Raw genomic sequence first — 26,251 nt, 5'->3', positions numbered from 1 at the left:
GAGCCCTTTGGCCTCTTGGGGAAATAGCCGCGCCCACCCCCGCACCAAGGGTTTTAGTCAAGTAGGGTCCCAGAACCTTAAAGGGAAACACAATTCTCTTAAATCCATCAAGAACTAGGCAGAGAGTATGGGTTCAGGATTGTTTTTATTTTCAGAGCCTGCAACAGTTGGTCACCCACGCGAGCTAAGCTGGTACAGTCCGAAGGCCATCCCACCTCCCTTTCCAGGCATCCAACCAACAGAATCCCTACCAACAAGATTAGAGACCAACTGAGAAGTGTCTCAATGTGTGGTGAGAGGGGGAAGAGGCCTTTCTCTTTCTTCCTGTTCCCTTCCTCCCCCACTGACTTTTTTCTAACAAGATTGTTTTATAGCCAAATACAACTCAAACCCATAAGAACAGCAACAAACCATCTCCTGTACCACTGCTTCCCTCCCTACCTCCAGAGGAGGAAGGGAAGTAAAAGGGGAGACTGGCTCTTGTGTTTAAGAAAAAGTTGGCTACACCCCAGTGGAACAAAGATGGCGACGAGGCTGGTGCCTGGGGGCGGGGGGGCATGAGCAGGAACCAAACAGGCTTGTCCAGAATCAGCCAAGTCAGCCCCAGCTGACTTGAGACTGTTCCTTTGAAACCCCCATTTCCACAGGGCTAGATGAGGGGGCAACTAGTGACGATCCATCACTCCCTGTCCCTCAAATTCAAACATGATAAACTCAGAAAGTTTTACCTTCAAAATCCACCACGCTGCCTCCTGAGAACCACATTCGGTATCGTCATCTGTATGCACCTATGCCCCTCTCCTAACGCCCAGGACTTCCAGTCCCTCTCTTCACCCTTGAGTGGCCCAGCCAACACTGATTTGATACTCCCTGACTCATACAATGACTATTTTTAGAAAACCAAAAGCTATTCAAGAGTATCAGTGTAACAGAAGACACTGAGCATACACTCCTGTCCCCTATCCCGCAGAGAACCCCCACGCTGCCCTCCCCCCCACTCTAGGACACCTACACTACCACACTCCGACAATGACCTGGGGGTGGCCCAATGGAAGCTACCTGAAGTGCTTTCCTGACTGGGACTCCTGTACCAGCCAGCATCACAGGGAACCGGGGTGGGCAAGAGCAGGGTCACCCCCTCCCACATACACATTGATCTCAGTGGCCTTCGAGGTAGGTCTGGGAGGTTTAGCTTATGTCCTGTAGTCAAGTCTGAGTCCAGTGCCCACTCCTACTGGTACCTCAGTCCTTGGCTTTAAATAGCAGCAGCCCCAGTACCACAGTGCCTCCTGGGGGTGACAGAGCTCCTAGGTCTGTCCCTCGACACATGTTTGCCTCTTCTCTCCCATCTTTTTTTTTTTTTTTTTAAAAAGCAGAGGTAGTCCCTGGGATGATAAAACCCTACCCAGAATGGCAGTATTATGACTTAAAGAAGCAGTTAAATAAAAGTCTCCAGGAATTTAAAAAAAAAAATATTAAAGTGATTGATGAAGTTGAATAAATTAAAGATACGGGTTATCCCACTGAGACCGTTCCCTTCCCAGGCTGTCTTTGGTATCTGGCCAGCAGCATTTCTGCTTCCGTGACTTCTCTCTCACTCTCCGACGCCTCCCCTCCGAGAGGACAGTGCCCCGTAAGGCCCCAGGTGGTCTGTCCAACACCAGGGGGTCGTTCGGGGGGTGAGAAGTCAGAACTTCCTAACTTGGTGCTCGGAACGGTGCTGTGGCCAGTGACAGCCTTGGCAGCCAGTCCCGAGGCAGAAGGAGAACGTCTTACAGGGACAGAAGAGGCTCCCAGCCCGGGAGCGCAGAGGCAGGGGTAAGGTGAACCAGCCCCGGTCCTCTCTCCGCACGCTGCGCACACGGCTGGCCCCTTCGCTCACGTTTCTCTGCAGCGAAGAGGGAAGGGGGGAGGCACGGAGGGAAGCTCAGGCTGCTGTAGTCCGGTGTGGCCACCCTCACAGCTTCTTCAGACGGCTGTACATCTCCCTTTTGCTCTTCTCCCCTGCCCAGGTCCGGCTCTTGGTGCGGAACTTCTTCAGGTCTTCTTTGAAGTCCTCGTGGTGCATGGGGCGGTAGCTGGGGGGCTCACAGTGAGACTGCAGAGGGGAGAGGACGAGATGAGGGGCCCCCGCCTCACAGCTCCCCCCACGTGCAAGGCTGGGAGCAGCGCCCACTGGGTAGCACGTTCCAGGGCCCGTCTCTGTGCAGGGCAGATCTCCAGACGAGACACAGCCATGCCCACCAGACAGATCGGACCGTCCAAGCTGCGTGAGGGGGTACTACGCCCTCCCGAGACTCCCCCTTACCTGGCATTTCAGGAAGAACTCCTTGTACCCGCCCTTCAGGACATATAGCTCAGGGTAGTGGAGTTTGGGATACTCGTTACCAAGCCGATCTCTCTCTCTCACGTATCGGCACCTACAAAGATGGCAGGCCAAAGCGAGGTGAGCCGTTGCGACGCAGAGAACATGACACAATGCAGCAAGCGCGGCGGGGCGGTGCGAACACTCCTCACACAGCTTCCCAGTCTCCCGGTCATTTGTGCAAACAGTCAGTGTTGAGCTGTGCGTTCCTGGCCACACAGGATCTCTAGGAAGAGTTCCCAGGTGGTGGGAGGGAGACAGTCTCTCCCCGAAGGTCCTTCCTCCGAGTTAAACAGCCCTACCAGCCGGCCCCTGCCCAGCATCCTCCCTGCCCCCACGGGACTGACATGGAGCTGCCCACATGGGAGTGACAGCCTCAGAGCCAGCTCCCCACTGCAGTCTCCGCTCTTGGCACATCCACGACCGGGGTCCCTCCGTCACTTCCTGTGTAAGCCGGCTGCCTTCTTCCTGTGGCTTTTAAAGAGGCTGAGCTGGCTCCTGCCTCAGGACGCCTCCTTGCACCCTCTGCCTGGACTGAATTGTGAAGATCTTACTAACACCCTCACCCGGCCTTGGCTCCTGAGCTCCCGATCCCGGGTACCAAAGCCAAGTCCTCCCAGGGGCCCACAATGTGGTACCCCACCATCGCCGCTCCCCCCCTCTCCCCACTCGGCCACTCCTGCCACCTTGCCGTTCCTCCAACGTGCTGGGGGCAAACAGCTCTCATCTTATTTGTCTCCAAAGCACCTTCTAACACACTGAGTAGCTGACTTATTTTTTATTGTTTGTCTTTCCTGCCCACCCAGAAAGGCAAGCTCCATGAAGGCCAAGAGTTTTTGCTCTCCTACGTTTTGCTGTTCCCTGCAGTGCCCAGAACACCTTCTAGCAGGCGAGAGGCAACAGGACCTGTCGAGTGAATGAGTAATCCCACTCGTGAAGGAACAGAGTCCTCGCTGAAATCCTGCCTCTTCCTGTGACCAGTTTTGTGCCAAGTTCAGGGCAGGTCCCTGTCCTGGGGAAGGAGGTGGGGAGACAAGTTCCTCCTATGGGTGCACGTGGGCCAGTGAGGCAGAAACAGCAGCGCTGCTGAAGCACATGCAGGCAAAGGGCCCTTTTTTTTCCTTTGAAGAATTTTTTTTTTTTTACATGGGGGCATCTGGGCAGCTCAGTCAGTTAAGCATCTCCCTTCGACTCAGGTCATGATCTCAGGGTCCTGGGATCAAGCTCTGTGTGGGGCTCCCTGCTCAGCGGGGAATTGGCTTTTCCCTCCACCTCCTCCCCACTCCTGCGCATGCTCTCTCTCTCAATTAAATAAATTTAATTTTAAATTAAACAATTTTTAAACAATTTTTAAAAAAGAGATTTGAGTGTGTGTGTGGTGTTGGGGGTGGGGTGGTGGCAGAGGGAGGGAGGGAATCTCAAGCAGACTCCCTGCTGAGCAGAGCCCAAAGCTGGGGACCATGACTTGAGCCAAAATGAAGAGTTGGGACTTTTAACGGACTCACCCCCCAGGTGTCCCCATGTGACCTGACTTTTGAACTGGTTCAAAATGAAAAGGCTGTGCAAGAATCTAGGCTTGCGGGCCTATGAAAAGTTTACCTTGGCCCACCCTGGTCAAAGCTGCACCCTGCCCTGCCCCAGCCCCCACCCCCCCTCTCCAGCTGTCCCCCTGTTCTCCCAGTACAGACCACACTAGCATCCGAGACAGGGCCAGGCTGGAGAAGGCCCAAAGCCCTTGGCAACAGAAACTGCTAGGTCAAACCTATAAAAAGCCACACTCAAGGAAGCTGTTCATCAAATCAAATGACTGTTTAATAGATAAGAATTTGGGAAAACAATTGCTACACATGAATTTGAACTTTCACAAAGCCAACATTTGCATGCATGCAGGCGAGGGTATGGAAATGACTCAGGAGGTGTGATAGGGTGCTCAGTGTGCTGACGTCTGCCCCGAGCGCAAGCCATCCCCGGCCACATCCCCCCAGTTACGGGGGCCCACGCCCCAGAGCCCAACTGCACGCAACACTCACATGCGAGGACCTCGCTCAGAAGAGAACTCGCAGTGGAACACGACAATGACGCGCTTGCCGTCAGTAGGTACGATGGGCTTCTTGAGTAAGAAGTCCTCGACCTCCTCCTCCATGTGCAAGTTCACCGCACCCTGTGGAGGCACCAGAGACCTTTGGCATCCATACGCATCACACTTGCCAATAAGGATTCTGGGAGAGTCATCTTTAATTGGGTACCTCATATTCTGTTACGGCTACAGTGGACATGACTGGTATTTATGGATTCAGGACTTTCGAAAGCCACTGAGACCGTGGCAAACACTCACGTACTGAATGTACCCCTTTACTGTATAATAAAATATACACTATTTTATTGGTTAAAAGATTAAGCTGGCACAACCAGTCACTTTCTTCCTGGGAAACTGTGTCACAACACCCGCCCTCCACCCTGCGGCTTAATTCCATTACAGACTTAGAGGCATCACTAAGCCTGGCATAGACAGAAATACGTCCCCAGAGACTGGCTTCTGGTCAGGAGCCTTGGCATGCTCAGGCCTGGCTTAGCAATCAGTGGGTACAACCTAGAAACGCCCTGGATGGTGCCAGTGTGAGGCCTAGGACAGCGAGCATCTGCGGCAGTGCGGTGAGCAGTGCAGGCCAGGCAACGCTCTTCAGTGCCCCAGGAATCGAGGCCTCTTTCAAAAATTCGCATAACCAGCATGCGAGCTAATAAGCAGCCAGGTGTCACACCCCACCCCCCGCTTTATTTTACTTTTTATTTATTTTTTAAGTAGGCTCCATTCCCAGTGTGGAGCCCTATTCAGGGCTTGAACTCACAACCCTAGGATCAAGATCTGAGCTGGGATCAAGAGTTGGAGGACGCTTAACCAACTAAGCCACCCACACACCCTGACCATCCTGCCACTTAAAAAAAAAAAAAAAAAAAATCCCACATCCGTGGGGTGCCTGGGTGGCTCAGTCTTAAGTGTCTGCCTTCAGCTCAGGTCATGATCCCAGGGTCCTGGGACTGAGGCGGGCACCTGGCTCCCTGCTCAGCGGGGAGTCTATTGTTCTCTCTCACTCTGGTCTCTCAAATGCATAAATAAAATCATAAAAATAAATAAATAAATAGATAGATAGATAGATAGATAAAATCACAGATCCTGTCAGGGCTCCTTCTATGCCTCCCACAACAGCAGGGCTCACCAGCAAGTCTCGGGAACATACCTTGATGTGGCCTCCCTCATACTCATACGGGTACCGGCAGTCGATGATGACAAACTCTTTAATGAGGTTGGCAAACTTGCCATTTAAAACAGATGCCATCTGTGGACAGAAAACCCAGGAGAATCAACTGGGGCTACCAGAAACAGCTAGATGCAAATACCCCATGGGTGGCAGGATCCAAAAAGATGACTTACAATTTCTGGAGAGATGTATTTTAAATCCTGATGCTTCCCAGCAACTGTATGAAAGAGATAACCCTGGGGGCGGGGGGGAAAGAAAAGATACTTAGTAAATCTCAAAAGGCCTATAAATGCAACATTTACACTGCTAGCCTGCCTGGGAAGAGGCAGCTTTATACACAAACCTTAAATAGTACAGGCAGGTTACTCATCTAGGCACTTTGTCAACATCCTGACATCGCATGTTTGCTCATACCTAAAAGGCTATTATCCTTCTTCTCATGTGTAAAGCTGGGCACTCTATCTGAGGTTAGCTAGCTAGTAAGCCAGACAGATGTAAATACAGAAACCTCAGGTAATTTCCTTCCTCCTCCTTGTCAGGAACCTTCATCTCAGTAGCCAGATTGGCAGGAACATGGTGCTGGGCATTGGAGATGGGAAAAATGAGACCTGGCCTGGCCTTGAGGGGAAAGACAGGCACATCGGCAAGTACTCATTAGGGCAATTCGCTGAATCAAGAGCTCACCTGTCCCCATCGCCATGTGTAAGGTCATTATGGCAAAAATAACCAACAGCTTCAATTCAAATGGAAGGTTCCATCAACGAGGACACACCCAGTAGTATCTGCTTGCTCTTCCCTTCAGACAGAATTGTCTCCTATTTTTAATCCCCTTACAGGTCCCTATTCCTTCAAAACCTACCTGGCCGAAATGTGAAACATGGCCCAGACCCGTACCCTCCCCAGTCTTCTAGCTGGGACAAGCCGTCTTCATTTCTCCCAGTCTGCTTACACTGCCCTGACCTTCACTTCCTTCTACTCTGCAGTCCACTGTCCACGGCACAGCAAGTCTTACCACATGAGAAGTGTTTTGAGGGAAGGGACTGGGTCTCATACTGGAATCTTGCTTAATATGTAACACTGAATGCTTCAACAAATGCTAGCTAACTGATGAGTAAGAAACTGATCTGGTAGCCTTCACATCCTTGTGGCTGAACCAGCCGTACCTTCTCTGTCCCACCCTTGTATTTCACGGCAACCCAAAGCCGCCAAGTCCTCCACTCAGTAAATCCGTATGTATCAGGCCTCAGATCTTCCTCCACACTTCCCTGAGGCCCTTCTCCCTCAAAGACTATGCTTCTCTGCACAACAGAGAAATTTGTAACCTTAGGATTTTCTAAGATAACCTTTTGATACACAGTCATATAGTGAGGCTACGGGTTTATTCTTGCTTCTTTGCACTTTACTGCATTACTGTTTTTATAATCAGAAACACAGTTCCCAAGGAGCCTGGCCTTTGGGTTGGGAGTCGAGGTGGCTGGTTGGTGGCTTCCTACTTTGTCTGATCAGTACTGGTAAGGTTGACAGTGCCAGAGAGCAAGATACATCAGATTATGAGACTGTTTCCTTACCTTCAAAAACTTCAAACTCTGTCCCCTTGATCTCAGGGTTGTAAGTTCAAGCCCCATGTAGAGTGTCCCCAAAAATGCCCTTTTGGGGGCATTGCAAGAGCCACCCCAGGGAGGAAGAAAGGCTGAGGGGGATTCTAGGAAACACCCCCAAGTCCAAATCACATAGCCAGAGCTCCTTGCATCTGTTTAGAATTACCTTGGAGAAGTCTCCTATAAGGTCCCTTGGGTCATTATCCAAAATGTTCTCAATGGTGCCCTTTGGGGAAGATACCAAGGATAAAGACTGATGTAGAATCTGTAACAAATCAAAGGTGGAAAATGAGGCCAGGGTTCCCAATAGGACTTTTGAAAACATTCACCTAGAATATGTCACCAGGAGAGTGACATATAAATGTCTATATTTAGCAAATAAAATATTTTCCTTATTTGATTGAATCTAGACTGAAAAAGATAATGTGGGTCACTGACTAGGTCTATTATTTCAGTGTCTAACTCCAATGTTCTGAAACATTGATTTTTCTTCCCGTTTTACATTTTTAAAAATTTTTAGAAGATTTATTTGAGAGAGAGAGAGCATGTGTGTGCACAAGGAGAAGCAGCAGGCAGAGGGAGAGGGAGAAGCAGGTTCCCACCGAGCAGAGCCCGATGTGGGCCTTAATCCCAGAATCCTGGGATCATGATCTGGGTGGAAGGCAGCCACTTAACTGAGCCACCCAGGTGCCCCTCCCTGCCTTTTTAAAAAAGGGAAATTAAAATTAAGGCCAAGTCTAAATAAATATTTTTTAGTTCTCTACAACTGAGAAGCTCTAGAGGTACAATGAGCATTCCTAAAGGATATTACGGTCTCTAAATACTATTTCCCACTAAAAGAAACCAGGGTTTGAGGGTGCCTGGCTGGTCAGTCAGTGGAGGTGCGACTCTTGATCTCAGGGTTGTAAGTTCAAGGCCCATGTAGAGTGTAGAGATTACTTAAAAATAAAATCTTAAAAAGAAAAGAAAGCAGGGCTTTTTGAAGAAGCAGTTGACTCCAGGTTGGGACAAAAAATGTACAAGATAAACCTGGAATGCCTTCTGATAGTAGCAAGGAAGTTACCAGACTAGTCAGGCTGTGTCAAAAGGGCTAGTCATGGGGAGGTAAGGATTTCTTAAGCAGGACACAAAAACCACTGAACAGAGATAAGACTGATGAACTGAAATACATTTAAAAATCAAGAAATTCTGTTCATCAAAAGAACAGTATTAAGAGAAACGGCAAGCCAGAGTGGGAAGATATATAATCTTGTCAATACTACACAGCAATAAAAAAAAGGCGGGGTAAGGGAGGACCCAACCATGGATATGATATACAACAAATGATTCTCACAATAATAATGCTGAACAAGAGAATCCAGACTTAAATGAATACATACAGTAGGACCCCAAGGATACAAGGTTCAAACACAGGCAAAACTTGGCCACATTGGCAGAGCTCGGATCAATGTTACTGAGGGGAAGCACAGGAGGGGCTCTGGGTGGCTGCCGGGGCTCCTTCTTACGTCATGATTGGGTGTTTATGGGGGACATTCACTTCAAAGAGATCCAGCATTCATTCTGTCTTTCCCAAGGGTGACCAAAGAGTTTGATGCGCAGAAGTTTCTCTTTGTGGGAACATTCTGCCAATAAAGGACGAGTGATGGAACTGCAGGATTGGTTTCTGAAACCTTTGTTAAAGAATCCTAGGCAATAATCATCAATGGCTGCCCAGTGGCGGGCCGCCTGATCGAAGTAAACGAATCACCCAGGAAACAAATGGAACCGCAATCTGATTAAGCCTTCCCAGGGTTTAGGTGTACGGGTGATCCAGAGGATAGAAGACAAAGTCAGAATATCCCACAGGACTGGGAACTTCTACAGGACAACTGGCCTGAGTTCTTCAACCAATAAATCTCAAGAAAGAAACAAAAAGATGGAGCCCAGGGGCCCAAATAATAAGAGACCTAGCGACTAACTGCAAGGCACAGACCTAACTTCAACCTAGATTGGAACAAATAAACTGGAAACGCATTTAGGGCACAATTAATTATAAATGACACCGGGGCATCTGGGTGGCTTCGTTGGTTAAGCATCTGACCTGATTTCAGCTCAGATCAAAATCTCAGGATCATGAGACCCAGCCCCAAGGCAGGCTCCTTGCTGGGTGTGGAGCCTGCCTAAGATTATCTCTTCCTCTCCGTCTGTCCCCTACTCTTTCTCTATTAAAAACAAACAAACAAACTTAGAAATGATATTAAGATTATAAAAAGATAAATCCCAAGTATAGCAAAGAGTATTGATAGACACATACACTAGAAGCTTCCTGGAAGGCAATTTGTTGGCATGTATAAAATGCAAAGTATCATAAATGTTCCTGCCCTTTAGTCTAGAATTCTGTTTCTTTTTTTGAGGGGGGGGGTACAGAGGGAGAGGGAGAGAGACTCTTAAGCAGGCACCATGTATACTGTAGAGCCCAACATGGGGGCTCCACCTCACGACCCTGAGATCACAACCCGGGCTGAAATTAAGAGTCAGGCACTTAACCAACTGAGCCACCGAGATACCCCTAGAAATCCATTTTTTTTTTTTAAGATTTTATTTATTTATTTGACAGAGAGAGATCACAAGTAGGCAGAGAGGCAGGCAGAGAGAGAGAGGAGGAAGCAGGCTCCCTGCTGAGCAGAGCTTGATGCAGAACTCGATCCCAGGACCCTGAGATCATGACCGGAGCCAAAGGCAGCAGGTCAACCCACTGAGCCACCCAGGCACCCTAGAATTCCACTTTTAATAAGAAAAAGTAAAATGCAGGGCGCCTGGGTGGCTCCATTGTTAAGCACCTGCCTTAGGCTTGGGTCATCATCCCTGGGCCATAGGATGGAGCCCCGAATCGGGCTCCCTGATTGGCAGGAAGCCTGCTTCTTTCTCTCCCACTCCCCCTGCTTGTATTCCCTCTCTCGCTGTCTCTCTCTCTCTCTCTGTGTCAAATAAACAAATTAAATAAATAAATAAATAAATAAATAAGAAAAAAGAGAAAGAAAGATGCTCATCAAGTATTAGGTAACCAAAGACAATTATAAAATAGGAGATAGCAGGCCTAGGTAGTTTTAATGGCTGTCATCTAGCTGATTTTTTTTTTTTTTTTTAAAGATTTTTATATATTTATTTGAGGGTAAAGAGAGAGAGCACAAGCTGGGGGGAGAGGCAGGAGAGGGAGGAGCAAACTCCCTGCTGAGCAGAGAGCCTGATGTGGGGCTCAATCCCAGACCTATAGGTGTTTCAACCTATAGAAAGTTCATGATATATTATTAGTAGAGAAAGTTCCAAAGTAACAGGAAAACAAACCATAACCAACTATGAGCAAACCATGAGAAGTTAGAGAATTCGATATGCTGAACTTGACACCAAAGAAGATACATATTGTTTGGAGCATAGGTAAACTTTTATATTTTAGAGGCACCTGGATGGCTCAGTGCGTTAAGCATCTGCGTTTGGCTTGGGTCACAATCTCAGGGTCCTGGGATGGAGCCCCGCATCAGGCTCTCTGCTCAGCGGGGAGCCTGCCTCTCTGCCTATTGTGATCTCACTCTCTCTGTTAAATAAATAAATAAAATCTTTAAAAACAATTAAACTTTTATTAGGCCATGACAGGTCTGAATTAAAAGAAAACAATGGAACCAGAATACTTAGAAAATACTGAAAAACACTACACCGTTGTGAAACAAACTTAAAATAACAGGTAATTTGTAGATCCAAGTAGACCAGAAAACAGTGATGTAGCAAACTCAAAGCAGTAAGAAACCATAAGGAAAGTCTGTTCTCCCTAGCCAAAGGACTAAGAAAAGGGCCGCCTATCAAGGCAGAAAACTAAGACAATACCACCACTGTAGGCAACGCCAAGGGAAAACTACTGATGGCCCAACACCAGGCCCAGTCAGAAGCAGGGAGCTAACTTGTTCAGCCCTTGCCCAACTGTAATGAAATGCCCAGTCTCCATTCCACTGGAACGGTATCAGCAGAGCCCCTGTGGGGACCCTGAACCCCCACTCTGCCCAATAATAATGAGGCTTACCCCCATCCAGTGTGTCAAGGGAGGCTGTGTTGGGGGAACCTGAACTTCCACCCCTACCATCCCCGCAGTTATCACAGGCCTAAAACAGAACATTTACATAGACCCCAGTCTTATAATACCCAAATACACAGGATACAATAGAAAGATCACTTGCCATAGCAAGAACCAGGAAGATCTCAACTTGAATAAGAAAAGACAATCAACGGAACCCACCACCACAACTTGGATGCTGGAATTATCTGGCAAGGATTTTAAAGCAGCCATCCTAAAAATGCTTCAGTAGCCAACTGGGAACATGCTTGAAACACATGGGAAACAGTAAGTCTTGGCAAAGAAAAAGAACTAAATGGAAATTTCAGAATTGAAAAATACAGTATCATGCTCCTTGAACGAAGAGGCACCTGCCAGACCAACCTCCTGGGGCTTCTCTGGACTGGCTGCCTCCTCGGGACCGGCCCCAGCCATGCTCTTTCTCCGCTTTGTATTTGCGGGCAGGTGCTCCTCTTGAGATCGATCTGGTCTTTTTAAAACGGACCGGGTGACAGAGCTACACGTGGACGAAGAGTCAAACAGCTTGCATCGATTGCCCTAGAGAGGAAACAAAAGAGACCCATCTTCCATTAAAACCTGCTCACTTGAGGGGCAGCTGGGTGGCTCCGTTGGTTAGGCAGCCGACTCTGGGTTTCAGCTCAGGTCATGGTCTCAGGGTCCTGGAATCGACTAGAGTCAGGCTCCGCATGGACCCTGAGCACAGAGACTCCTGAGCACGGAGTCTGCTTCAGGATTCTCTCCCCCTCTGCCTCTCCCTCCCTGGTTGCTGGAGCTCTCCCTAAAATAAATCTTAAAACCCAAACCAAACAAAAACCCCTGTTCATTTGGGACGGTAAAGAAGATGGGTCATGAGCTTGCTGGGAGGAAACAGACACGGTCCCTTCCTCTAGTCCCAGTGACTGCTGGAGGACTGGGCACATAGTAGCCACTGAATACCTGATGCCTACGTATACAGCTGACAGGATACGGAGATAAGACAATCAGCTCTCCAAAGCTGTCTACACAAAGTTCCAAAGATCAAATCACTGTTACCTTCCAGCTGGGAACACATTTTTTTTGGTTTGCCTCCTCCCCACTGTTTGTTAACCTGCACCTTGCTCTCAACTGGTTTTAATACCCCACCTAAATCCAGAAAAGGTATGAAGTTGCTAGATCATGCTAGAAAACAGGGCCAATGAGGTGTTAAGATAGTGCTAAGGGTGTACGTTTGTAAGGAACAGGGATGTGCTGAGGAGCAAGTGCCTTCAAAACTGTGTTCAGAAGTCCTCTAGAGAGGCACCTGGGTGGCTCAGTGGCTTGAGCCTCTGCCTTCAGCTCAGGTCATGATCTCAGGGTCCTGGGATCGAGCTCCGCACTGGCCTCTCTGCTCAGTGGGGAAGTAGACACCCCTCTGTCTGCCGCTCTGCCTACTTGTGCTCTTTGTCTGTCAAATAAATAAATTAATTAAATCTAAAAAAAATATATTAATTAAGGAAAAAAAAAATAGTCCTCTTGACCTGGTCTTTCTAAGACTAATTTTCCAGAGTCCTGGGGCAGCCACTCTGACCAGTGGTAGGGGCAGTCTGAACTCATGTGTCTGTTCATGACTCAGTATGCCCTGGCTTGGCTTTCCCTTCCATGCACAATCTACTTTCATACCCCAGTAAACCACTCCTTTCCAAGTTGATACTATAATTGTGATGCGTCCTTGAAATGTTCCGGTTAATCCCTAGCAGAGTGTGCCACTCCCAAACCAACTTTCTCCGAGACCAAGACTATTCCTAAAAAATCTATTCCATATTAAAGGAATGTTTTCTGAAAAGCGAGACCAGAGTTCTTTTTTATTTGTTTGTTTTTTAACCTAGAATTGCTGAAAGCATTTTTGGGGAAGAGGATCACTGCCTTCAACAGTCTCAGGGGGAACTGTGAACAACCCCCAGGGCCCAAACCACATTTCCAACACAGCCCAGCAACTGAAAGTCTGCAGTAAGTGTCCTTACAAGGCAAGTCCTTGCTGTGAAGGGCCCCAGAACGCTATTGGTTAAAAATCTAATTAAACAACAACAAGGGGCGCCTGGGTGGCTCAGTGGGTTAAAGCCTCTGCCTTTGGACAGGTCATGATCCCAGTGTCCTGGGATTGAGCCCTGCATCAGACTCTCTGCTTGGCAGGGAGCCTGCTTCCTCCTCTCTCTCTGCCTACTTGTGATCTGTCAAATAAATAAATAAATAAATAAATAAATCTTTAAAACTAAACAAAAAAACCACCACCAACAAAGAACTGATAGACATTTCCTAAGCTTCCTCACTCTGTACACAATTTACATCTTTCAAAGGGACCTAGTAAATTTAGTCAGAGCATTTGTACTGGGATAGCCCACTAGCAATGCTTATAATTTTTAAGTGATCTTAAGGGTATAGTTCATTTGTCCCATATTGATAGTTCAAGGGCCTAATTTAGGATTCCTTCAACTATTCCCTCCTCTCCCTGTAAATCAGAAAAAGTCTGGAGCACTTTGCCAAATAGTCACAACCAGCGCCTAAGTAACCTGTTTGTAACTGACCCCTCCTCCCTTCCAGTTAAGGGTCACTCTCAGATTTTGGCGTCCCTGGGGAAATCCATCCAACCCCCTTAGACTGGCAGACGGGTGATACCCGTTCACCACCTCACCCCTGCCCACCACACGTCCCCATTCTCCCCCTTCTCAGGGCCATGTGCTTTTCCCCAGATGAACTCTCTTTCATGAATTAACACATCCTGTCCCCCAGCAAGTTCCTACACAGCCTGAGACCTTGAGCAAATGTGCCCTCCCTGTGGGATCGGCCCCTGACTTGCTCACAGCACTCAGGTGGTGGCTCACAGCTTATGGCTCTTCCTAGGGGCATGGACGTTCTTGCCCGTGAAGAGTCCACAAGGCCCACCCATTCGATGGGCTACACGTGGCCACACATACAGGGTAAGCTACTGTCTGCTTCCCCACGGGGGCTCCAGAACTCCATGGCTACTGTGTGACAGAGACGTGCAAAAATAATTCATTCCTTGCTGTCGTCGTACTGCTGAAAGGGTGAAGTTTTAAAATGGGAGTTGAATCAAACAAAGGTGTAGCTGAGGATGACAGCAGGGCAAACCCTATGTGGGACAAGATGATGACACACAAGCTATACAAGCTCTAACAATGGCCTATTAAGGACACCGGCTAGAAGGGAAGTCTCAGTGTGAAAGCACAGGCCGAGTTCACCCACTGACACCTCAAACTCCTGGCTGAAGCCAATGTTGGTGACTGCCACAGCAAGCCACCTGCCCCTTCTCAAACTCAGAGCACCTTTCTGAGCAGGTAAAGCAGAGGGCCAGAGGGGGTTCTGCTCTGCAGAGGTGGGACACAGAGCTTCATGGGCCACTTTCGGACCCCACACCAATGAAGAAGCCATCCAAGGATGTGCCTCTATCCCTAACAGTTGTAAGCAAATGCCTGGCTGGGTCCGAGGCAAGTCTAACTTGACCTAGGCAAAAGAAACACAAGTATCTGTCCTAAATATGAGCTGTGAGTGAGTCTATACAGGAGAAACGGAAAAACATAAAAATGATATAAAACTTCAGTTATCTACGAGTAACACTCTCAGCACTTTTAAGCTCCGAAATAATCTGAAACTCCACGTGGAAAATACCTGTAGTAAAACAGAATCTTTGAGCAGAAAACGTTTGTTCCAAACGTTTGGCAGTGTTTGTGCAAATGTTGAAAAGCATGGACAAAACAATCAAGCAAACCTAAGAAAGAGGAGAGCCAGAGACCTAGGGAGTACAGACCTAAGAGGAGAGCCAGCTCCGCACGTAGGTGTGCTCCTCAGCTCCTGGGGGACATCCTGGGTTTTGAGGCCAACCAAGGCCTGGGCCTGTGAACTCAGCCTCATTCAGAGCCAATCCCTAGACTACCTGGCCCAGCACCCACAGCTGAGAACACAAATGTGCCATCCACCACGATCACTTATGAGGGGTTCAATTTAGCAGACATTTTCATGAAATCTTAAACTAGAAAGTAAGAGAGGTCAGAGTTGAACAGAAGAGACATTAACACACACACACACACACACACACACACGACATTAACTTGACCAAAGGTTGGGATAAACGAAAAATTATAAAATAAGAACTAGGGGAGTATGTATCCCAGCCAGACTTCCTCACACACCAATAAGGAAACAAAGAAACAAAAGAGAACAAAGAAACAGGGTGCTTTACACCAGAGAACATCAGTGACCAGTCAAGGGAAAGGCCCACAGACCGAAAGACAGAATCAAATGCAACTATTTCTGATCCCTGTGGTGATGTGGGCAGAAGGATTAGTTTTCCATTTAGTCTAGTCCACTATGTCCCAGAGGTCTAATTACTCAAGTCTCTCTCCAGACACTCAGGAACAACTTACAAGGTTTGTCGTTCTTCTCATGACAAGGGGAGCTGTCCAGAGACTCGACATGCACGATGGGGTCTCTTCATCATTCTAAAAGAGAAAAACTATTATAAAGATACAGCAGAGCCTAACAGTTTAAAGGCATTAGGTGTGACTCTGCCTGAGAAGCATCAGATAGGCCTGGAGAGGAAGCCTCAACGTTCGCTCCTCTTTCCCATTGCCCAGTATGTTAAGGTCAGAAGAGCATCACATTTCACAATTTGGACACCTGAACATGTAGCTAAAACCACCCCAAGCTAAAAAACCAAGGATTTGTGAGTAGGTAGTTTCTAGCTCTCCAGCTTTACACCAGCTTGTTCTACACCTTCTTGTTCCCAGTTTCTTGTACAAAAAAGACTGTCAGCTCCTTCAGGGTAAGAAGGATCCTCCCGGTGTCTTCTTTTGAACTGTCCCACTTCCACCTCAGATTTAACTAGACTAGGAGCAGAGTCTCTATAAAGAACAAAAATATTGGGGCGCCTGGGTGGCTCAGTGGTTTGGGCTGCTGCCTTCGGCTCGGGTCATGATCTCAGGGTCCTGGGATCGAGCCCCGCATCGGGCTCTATGCTCCGCAGGAGGCCTGCTTCCCTCTCTCTCTCTCTCTGCCTGCCTCTCTGCCTACTTGTGATCTCTGTCTGTCAAATAAATAAAATCTTAAAAAAAAAAAAAAAAGAACAAAAATATCAGCCACCCAAAGCCCTGGAGAACTGCAGTTCTTTCTCACGACTTCCCCAGCGTACTCAGTGGAATGGGTAGGAACACATGCGCGCACACACACACACACACACACACACCTTCAGATTCTCTCCGTCAAGAAGGTCCATGAAGCCATCATCCTCATCAGACAAAGTGGCTGTCACAGGGGACTGGGGCATAAAAAGAGGGACGAAATTCCTGGGCTCGCTGCCATCTCTTTCGTTGGAGGAAAGCTGGAAGACAGAATTCACATCTTGTAAATGACTGATCACATTGGATTCCCTTGGATGGGTCACTAGATTTTATGAGGAAAACATACTGTATTTATTAGAAGTAAAATTGTAGTAGCTACTCGTCAAAAGAAAATGCAGCCCAAGATGACAAAGGATTTGATATCTACAGTCCTGAGCAGCATCAGGCCTGGAAGTCTTCAAAAAAACCTCTTCCCAGAAACAATTCACCTTACAGTGGAGTTGGGGAGAGCCTCTAGCAAAGGGCAAGGCTTGCTTTATCAGAGGACTGTAATCCGTGAAGCGGGTTGTGATACGACAGGATAACCGGCTGCAAGGAGGAAGGTGACAGATACAATCTCTGCCCACAGAACTGCCTAGAGAATGCCTATGTGACCCTAGCTCTGATGGGGTTGCAGGGAGAGGAAAGGGTGGCCTGGTTCTACAAAGTCTATCCTAGTCCGTTAGACTTGGAATTTGAATGACAAGTACTGTTTTTAACTGAGGAATTACTGTGTACTGGGCACTATGATATCATCTTAAGTGTTCAGTTCCATTGAAACCTCACAACACACTGAGGGGAGTTACTCCTCCTCTACTTATTTAACAAATCAGGAAATCCATGCTTAAGAGAGGTTACCAAGATCACATGGCTCACCCATTTGACTCCAAAGCCCAAGCTTCTCTCCCCACTATATTCTCTCCTAGGAGAGAACTATTCCTGGAGTAAAAATGAGGTATTTTACCAGGTGACCCTATGTTGTTCTCTGGGGGGTAACCCCCATCTTAAAACTACTATATATTTAATATAGGAAATTTAGACAGATGGCTCATAAGTCTACCATCTAGAGATAAACATTACTGGGGCACCTCGGTGGCTCAGTCGGTTAAGGGTCTCCCTTCAGCTTGGGTCATGATGTTGGGGTCCTGGGATCAAGCCCCACGTGGCTCCCTGTTCGACGGGGAGTCTGCTTCTCCCTCTCCCACTGCCCCTCCACCCTGCTCATGCTCTCTCTCTCTAAATAAGTAAAATCTTAAAAAGATTCTAGATATAAACATTACTAATACAAATATTGCTGATAGTGAATTGTATCTTTTCCAGATATTTCCCAAAGCCAGGAAAAATGTTCAGAGAAGGATATTTTTCCCCACAGTAAGGAAGCAGTCTCAACCTAAGTCCTACAGACAATCCTTAAGACACAAATCCCTTTGTGGCTGGCCTCCTCTGCTTCAAGCACCTGCTTGCTTCACAGAAGTTCTAGGTGCCTCTGATCCTCCACAAGTGCTCCCGAGCACGCTTGGGGCATATTGTCAAGTTTTCAGCCAGCAGAACCAAGGGGCAGGTAATTTTATTGTGGGGCAACACCCCTGAAGGCTCAGACTAGAATACCACTATTTGTGGGGCGCCTTGGTGGCTCAGTAGGTTAAGCATCTGTCTTTGGCTCAGGTCATGATCCCAGGGTCCTGGGATCAAGTCCCACACTGGGCTCCTTGCTTAGCCAGGAGCCTGCTTCTCCCTTTGCCTGCTGCTCTCCCTGCTTGTGTGCTCTATCTCTCTGACAAATAAATAAAATCTTTAAAACAAAATTTACAATACCAGTATTTGTGACCTAAGTTCTGGGATCCCTAGTGCACACGTGATACAGCAAATGATGGACATGTCACCTATAATTAGGGATGACCAGGTGACCACAATAAACCCCGATGTAGTAGTCTTCAAGGGCACACTAAAGAGATTTAGTTTTGGACACGCAGTACTTAAAAGAATTACTGTGTAGTTGGGAATCAGTAGGTTTTGTTAAATCCTGGTCTTCTATTTATGTGTCCTTTGGCAAATCACCCAACCTCCCTGACCAGACTTTTCCCAATCCGTAAAAGGGGTTAACTCCAGCTACTTCACAGGCTTATGAAGATTTAAAGACCAGAACATATATAGAAGTGCTTTGTGATTATGCTAGACAGAGTAACAATACTGGACCTGGACCTGACAGCACAAGCCAGACTGGAAAGCTGTATTTTCACATGCCAAGTTCCCAGGAAAACCCAGAAACCAAATGCGGTCATTTCGTTGGCCCTCTCTAGCTTCAGCTGTCAGATTGCAGCAGGCAACTTGGGAAGCAGTGACACCTCAGTCTTGCAAAGAAATAACCCTGGCGTAGGTGGCCCCCAATACTGTCAAGTAGCCCATAGGGAGTGGGTTTGCCAGAATCCCTAATAGTTCTCAATAAACCACCTTTGGAAGAAGCCAAGTGCTATCTCTGAACAAAACCACTCTGGGAGTATCTCTTAGCTCTCAGGAAGCACTATGAAAGAGCAAGTTTTAAGACCTATAATCCCACCGTACACACATTTAGAAGAATGACCCAGAATGCCCCAATCTCCCAGAATTGACAAGGTCAAATATTTCTTGCCAAGTTCAATATTCCAAACATACCATTTCTCATTCTGCTTCTGCCTGTCTGCTCTCCAGACACAGCAAAAACACCAAAAAATGTGAGTCTAGCTTCAAATGACCAAGTCAAGGTAAAAACAAGAGCTACTGTAGTGTCTCTGACTCCAGGTTAAAGAGGATGCTTTAATTCTGTTCCCATCAGGAACTCCCCTGTGAAGGCCGGGCACATACCATCCGAGCTGGGGCAGAGTTCTGCCTCTGTGTGAAGAGATCTTTACTCTCCTCAAGTCCATGAGAATGCAGGCAGCCACGAGATGCCGGTCTTATTGGCTTCTTAAACTCAAAGGCTTCCTGCAAGACAGTAGAGTCAAGACATCTTCCACTGTCCATGAAAACCAGGGCCTTGGCTGTTGCTCGGGTGAGACGATCAGGGGAGCAGGCACCGCTCGCCTTTGTAACTGTCTCCAAACTAAGGGTTTACCTGTTTCTGAGCTTAACTTCAACACTGGATCTGTGTCACCAAGAATTTCACAGACTCTGTCAACAGCTAACTTCTAAGGCAGCATTTTTATCTCACCACAAAGACTATTTCCTGACAAAAACATAAATACCAGCCATGTATACAAAACACTGAGTTAAATAGCTACATCAAATCGACAACTTCTAAGCTAAAGCAAAGTGTTTCAGTATAATTGCCTGTGAATGGGAGCCAAAACTTCTCACTCTAGATTTGTTTGAGGATTTTCTATTTCCCACCTTCTTCCTACCAAGAGGAGTTAATTATTTTCCACTTTAACAGTTTTTGTACTCCATACTCAAAGCAATGGAAAATTAAGAAAACTACTGTTTTACACAAGAATACGAATGATTCACGTATGTTGAGTGAAAGCCAGAAGTGACAGAATACATTCTGTATGATTCCATCTACTTCAAGTCTGAAAGCACATATAAACCCCCACTTAAGAGCCACTTCACTTGTGGTGAGCGGTCAGAGCAGTAACAGCTAGTATCACAGAGTATTTATATGCCAACACAGCACTCAGAACTTTCTGTGCATTAACTCAGAGAACCATCACCGATCACCCCCATTTTACAGATGAGGAAAGCAAGGCCTTACAGGTTAAGTGATGTGCCTAAGCTCACAAGAGCTCTTTAACTACCATCTATACTGTTTCCCTTCAGAACAAAGTTCCAAGCAGGCAACCCTGGGAAAAGACAAGTTCAGGGGAAAATCAGGCATCAGTACACCTTTCTTGCGTCCAGTAGAAGGCTATATATATATATATCCCTCTCTATATATACACATACACAGGCCAAGGCAGTGCTCCAAGCACTTGAGGCAGGAACTCACTCACTTCTGTATTCTCCCTCCAAACCACTCCCAAGTGGCTAAGGGAATTACTGGGAGAATTTACGGAGGCAGAAGGTTTTACATGAAGTCTGGAAGATGATAAGAATCACTTACTGTGGCATTTTAGCGGGTAATGGAAGAGGAGAAAATCGACATGGGGATATAGTGAGGATGAAAGCTGATGAAAGTTCAGCCAAGTCACTGAACTGTTTTGGGTGCTTACTCTGTGCAAGGCACCTGGCAGGTGTGAGAAAAGCCAGGCCGGGATGTTCTTGGCCTTTTGGATGGTGCACCACAAGCTCACCCTCTAAGCTGCCAGTTTAGTTACTCTGTAATTCCCAGAGACTTGTTGGCCCTGTTCTTTCAATACTGCCAAGAAGCCTTTTCCTAAGCTTACAACTCATCCCAGGTGAGCACAAAGAGGCAGGGCCTGGGCAGACCCTTCTGGAAAAAAGTATTCATGGTGTAATTACTCCTAAGAGCTACCATTTCAGCAAATCCTCCCAGCTGGGAACCATTTTAAATATTTTATATATATTATCTTACTTAATTCCATAATGTCCTACAAGTTTTGCTACTCCTATCTTACAAAGAAACGAAGAGGCCTAAAAAGAAGTAAGGGGGGTGCCTGGATGGCTCAGTCAGTTAAGCATCTGCCTTTGGGTTGGGTCATGATCCCAGGGTCCTGGGATCAAGCCCTGTGTTAGGCTCTTTGCGGGAACCTGCTGCTCCCTCTCCCTCCTGCTCCCCCTGCTTGTGCTGTCAAATAAATAGATAAAATCTTTTCTAAAAGGTGGGGGAGGGTGCCTGGGTGGCTCAGTTGGTTAAGCATCTGTCTTCATCTCAGGTCATGATCCCAAGGTCCTGGGATCGAGCCCCATGCCTGACATCGGGCTCCCTGCTCAGCAGGAAGCCTGCTTCTGCTTCTCCCTCTCCCACTCCCCCTGCTTGCGTCCCCTCTCTCTGTCAAATAAATAAATAAAATCTTTTAAAAAAAAAAAGAGAGAGAGAGAGAGAAAAGTAACAGGTCAGGGACGCACAGCTAATAAGCAAGATTCAAACGCAGGTGTCTCTGACTACAAAGACCATGCATGGCTTTGGTGGTAAAGGTCTAGTCTCCCAGAAAGGAGCCCAGCCATACTATGTAAGCCACTGACACTTGTGGCTTTACCTCTATCCTAGGTTAGTACACTGGTGACACTCACATTTTCCTTGTTCTCATCCTGGTCCATCAGATGAAAGACATCATGGTCAAGAGAATCAGAATGGCTCCTCTTCAGAGCTGGGCTACATCCCAAGAGCTTCTGCTGTCAAAATGAAGAAAAGACATTAGGGTACATGACAATGCAATGAAAGTCAGGTTCAAAAGAAAAACAAAAATGGCAGTGGAGGGGGTGGGGTAGCTTCTCACACACTGCAGGGGTTAACCCAGAAATGTGGCCAGGGTTTCACCTTGCCACAACATGAGATAGAAGATCCTGCTACACAGCTTCCCACCTAACCACACAAGGTTGGTCTATAGCCCTCTCAGCAGAGATTTAGGGTGCCAAATCAACCCCAAAACATCATCTGCAAAAAAAAAAAAAGAATACTTCCTGTATCTAACTGGTTACATACTGTTAGAACTGAAAGGTGAGAGGCTCCTGGGTAGCTCAGTGGGTTAAAGCCTCTGCCTTCAGCTCAGGTCATGGTCTCAGGGTCCTGGGATCAAGCCCCACATCAGGCTCTCTGCTCATCAGGGAGCCTGCTTCCTCCCCCACTCTCTGCCTGCTTCTCTGACTACTTGTGATCTCTATCAAATAAATAAATAAAATCTTAAGAAAAAAAAAAAAGAACTGAAAGGTGAGGTTGTTTAGGTGTTTGGAGTGCTTACAAGACTAAGGAAAAGCAGGTTTTGCTGTCTAAATTAAGTTCTACCATCAAGGTCATGCTGATAACTAAGGAGACAGATAATATGAATTAGCTCGAAATAAACAAGGGAACTTACAGGCAGGAAACTTATTCTCCTCATGGGGTTTTCAAGGCTGCAAAGAAATCAGAAGACAAACAATGAGAATAAAACAAGAGAGAGGTATTCACATTAGCAGATACAGTGTCTAGTCTATAGTCTGGGGAGGGGGCAGTCAAACATCCCCATTTTAAGCAAAATGGAAGAACATACTTCTGAGGCTGTCTGTCCTGTTCTCACAAGCACCCCCAACATTACTGAGCTTCTAGGTAAAAAAAGCAAGCCTAGGTCTTCTCTTAAAACTCACATTTCTCTTTAAGTCTCTGATGCCAGAGGGTGAAGTAAAGGTTTGGGCAAGACTTGAAGAGAACACCACAAATTACAGTGAAATAAAAGATGGGAAGTCCTAAAATTTGCTGACACAAACAACTCATTCTCTAAAGGCACCAGACTTATTTGCAGGATCCACAAGTCTTACTGGGGGCAGCTAAATCCAGGTCTCTCATCCAGAGCACAAAGAATTTCAATAAAACATTAGTAAGAGGAGTCTTTCCTAAGTATAAACTTTTAAAACCAGTGAATACATACTTTTCTTTACTGTCCAAGGGCCCAGGAGAATCCAGACAGAAGCCTGTGGGAAATAAGAAAACCTCAGGAAATAATACACGAAACACCATCTTGTCATTAAATAAAGCAAAAATACTACTAGTACTGCTTCTTTAAGCCATCAGTCAAGACTCATGGCTTGGACTTCTGCCGGAATTATAGTGGCATCACTATTTGACTGTCAAAAACTTCCTCTCTGCACAAGTCTTAATACTTCCATAGTATATTTGCCAATCCCATTGTCCTTCTTGCAAACACCATCAAACAAATAGGATGTGAGAACTGAACATAATCTTTTAAGAACTAGTTGGTTATTCAGACAGAGATTATCCAGTTAACTTTCTGTTGAGTTCTGACAATGGAAAGAACAGGTACCAGCTTTCTGGAGGAGTTTTGACTTCAAATATTTTATCTTGTCAGAGCGTATGTGTAATCTGAGGGCTTGGAAAAATACATTTTTTTTTTAAGATTTTATTTATTTGACAGACAGAGATCACAAGTAGACGGAGAGGCAGGCAGGCAGAGAGAGAGAGAGAGAGAAGCAGGCTCCCTGCTGAGCAGAGAGGCCAAGGCGGGACTCGATCCCAGGACCCTGAGATCATGACCTGAGCCGAAGGCAGCGGCTTAACCCACTGAGCCACCCAGGCGCCCCTGGAAAAAAACATTTATCAGGCCTATCACAAGCCAAGTCTTCACTGCCTTTAACAAAATAAGACCAAGTAAGGTGCTCATCTCATCAAAGGGAGCAAGGTGTAGGAGACACTGCTCTCAGGATGGCCCAGACCCACCAACGTCTGCTCTAGCCTACACCTTTCCTCACGATAGCCACATAACTGCAGAAGTCAAGTGCTAGCTCTGGTATTCTCATTTGCCACGCTGCTGCAAGTAAGCATCCTATCCCTCATTCTTTTTTTTTTTTTTTTTTTTTGACAGAGAGATCACAAGTAGGCAGAGAGGCAGGCAGAGAGAGAGGAGGAAGCAGGCTCCCCGCTGAGCAGAGAGCCCGATGCGGGGCTCGAACCCAGGACCCTGGGATCATGACCCGAGCCGAAGGCAGAGGCTTTAACCCACTGAGCCACCCAGGCGCCCCAGCTATCCCTCATTCTTAAGAAGGCTACATTTTAAGATCTTTGCTCTTGCAGTTCCCTAACCTAAAGCATCTGTGTAAATACAATCATGAATTTATGAATTAGAATAAAACGCACTGGCCCGTTTCCTCCATAGCAGGCTCGCTGAAACAATCATTTGACTCTGCATTTCAACTGATATGCTTTTCTGGTCTTGGTGTTATGGTTCATTTTACCCAGCTACTCAACCTCAAGATCAAGCACACACCACCTCTCCATGCATACCCTGGACACTTGTTTCCTCCATAAACTACCACATGGCCTTCTTTGTCCTGTTTTACCAGTGTTTGTCACGGAATCCCAGGACTCTTGTTTACTATCACAACTAGGCACCACGCTCCATTCCTCGGTGAAGTGCACGTTACAAGAAACTCCAAGTCTTGCTCCCCATGTAGCAAATACATAATAAATGTTGGAAGACTAAAGGAATACCTGAATCGGTTGACTCGGAGGAGCCCATTCTCTGCAGACTGCTGTTTCTCACCTCCAGTGGCTGTTCATATTCACTGAAAGCAAGAGAAAGAATTTTCTATAAATTTCTAAAACATAATGACAAGGTTATATACAGGAGACAGGCCATGAGGTTAGCAAGTATCCAGGCTGCTCTCAACCACCTCCTTCTAAGGCCACACCACAGCCCCATTTTGCTACCCAAAACACCCAGTTAGCACTTGAATATAAAAGATGAGCAGGGAGTGGGTAGGCATGGCCTGGGCAAAACTGTAGACAAGAGGACCACCATGCTGGAGTATTTCCTGAAGTGAGAGCATGTGTTCTAGGTACCTGCTAGGATGAAAGGTGAATCAGACAAGTTCCTGCTTTTCAGAGGCTGGAAAACGTACCAAGACCTGTGCTTACAGAGACAATGGGACGTCCAAAACCGAAGGAGAGCAGCTCCACCACAAACACCGTGGGATGCGTATTTTGCCATAAGGAAAAGCCCAGGAAGCGTTTTTGGATGGAAAGCTGAATAAAAAGGCCTGGCGATAAGAAAGCGGGGTGGACATCACGAATGTGCACGGGGTGAGGAACTGTGATGATTTTGCACATACGCCAGGAAAGAAAAATCCATGTCTCTCTGTAGAGAAGGAACAAAGCTAAGATCCTTCGAGATGGTTCAGCAAAGGATGGAAGTGAGCGCCTGGAAGGGTCCGCTTTGCCCTCGTGGGGGTAGATTACAAAGAGCTTCCTGGGATTGGGACAGAAAAAAAGTACAAAGCAGTCTGAAAGGGGAGGCCAAGGTGGGGAACCCAGGCCGACCCCACCCCCTACCGGGCCCGGCTCGGGGCTGAGGGCAGCCCTGGAGGGTCCGAACGGCCTCTCCCGCCCCACGTTCCGCCTGGGGGGGGGCGGGTGCACATGGCGGGCCTCAGCTCAGCCGGGCGGCGGACAGGTCTCGTCCCGCTCTCGGCCCGTTTCCCAGCCGGACCCCCACCCCCACCCGAGAGCCGACTGGAAGTCCAGCGGCCTGCGGCTCCGCTCGCCAGACCCTCCTCACCTGCCCAGCCCCTGCAGCTGGTCCATGGTGACCGTCAGGTTGGTGACAGGCGACAGACCTCCAGAGGCTGGCGCGCCGAACAGCGCTTTCACGACGGGCTGCGGCGCGGGAGGGGTGCTGCAGGCGAAGAGCAGGCGGCGGCGGTGCGGGGGCTCCGGGCCCAGTTCCATGGCGGCGCCCGGCCTCCCAGGGCTCCCGCTCTCTCTTCCTCCGCCTCTGCCTCCGCCTCTGTCCGCCCGCCCGGCCCCGCCCCGCCGGCACCGGCCTCGGCCGCGCGCCCCGCCGCGGGCGCCCGCGGGTCAAACACAAACACGACCCCGCGGTTCAGGGACGCGGCTGCCGCGGGCAAGCGGCGCGGACGGGCGGGTGTCCAAACCCGGCAGGCGCCAGCGACATGCACGGGTGATTCCCCCTCACCCCGCGAGGCCAGCGGGCGGGCGGGCGCCAGCAACCTGAAGATTAAATCCAAACAAACGCGTCCGGTCGAGAAGAGAGAGCGGCCAGGGCCACAAGGCAACGGCCTGGGCTCACACTGTCTTCGCTTTTCTCTCTTTTTTTTTTTTGCCCGAACCCGGGGTCGCGGAGCACCAAGTGGACCTTCACCTCCCTTCCGGGCTGTCGCTGCTGAGGTGGCCTTTCGCGGTAATAGCTTCTCACTAG

General features: G+C 47.8%; 1 protein-coding gene across 4 annotated transcripts; it reads right to left on the bottom strand.

Moving 5' to 3' along the window:
- Nucleotides 1–126: 126 nt before the first annotated feature.
- Nucleotides 127–26,251, bottom strand: CDC25A (cell division cycle 25A). 4 transcript variants are annotated; one of them, XM_013060450.2, is made up of 15 exons: nt 25,592–26,251; nt 24,526–24,599; nt 22,949–22,991; nt 22,400–22,436; nt 21,618–21,719; nt 19,293–19,412; nt 16,538–16,672; nt 15,720–15,794; nt 11,686–11,859; nt 7,387–7,485; nt 5,796–5,858; nt 5,602–5,700; nt 4,396–4,526; nt 2,309–2,420; nt 127–2,098 (listed from the first exon to the last, which is right to left on the bottom strand). In XM_013060450.2, exons 1-15 carry the CDS (start codon nt 25,759–25,761, stop codon nt 1,958–1,960), a joined length of 1,575 nt encoding a protein of 524 aa, XP_012915904.2. In that variant the 5' UTR covers nt 25,762–26,251; the 3' UTR covers nt 127–1,957. The 4 variants fall into 4 exon arrangements, with proteins under 4 accessions (XP_012915904.2, XP_044936387.1, XP_044936390.1 ...); XM_045080452.1 differs by having other exon boundaries at nt 21,618–21,716; XM_045080455.1 differs by lacking the exon at nt 19,293–19,412.

Source organism: Mustela putorius, unplaced genomic scaffold, assembly GCF_011764305.1.
Source record: "Mustela putorius furo isolate JIRA1106 unplaced genomic scaffold, ASM1176430v1.1 tig00000095_pilon_pilon_pilon, whole genome shotgun sequence".
NCBI lineage: Eukaryota > Metazoa > Chordata > Mammalia > Carnivora > Mustelidae > Mustela > Mustela putorius.
This window is presented reverse-complemented; position numbering and strand designations above follow the sequence as displayed.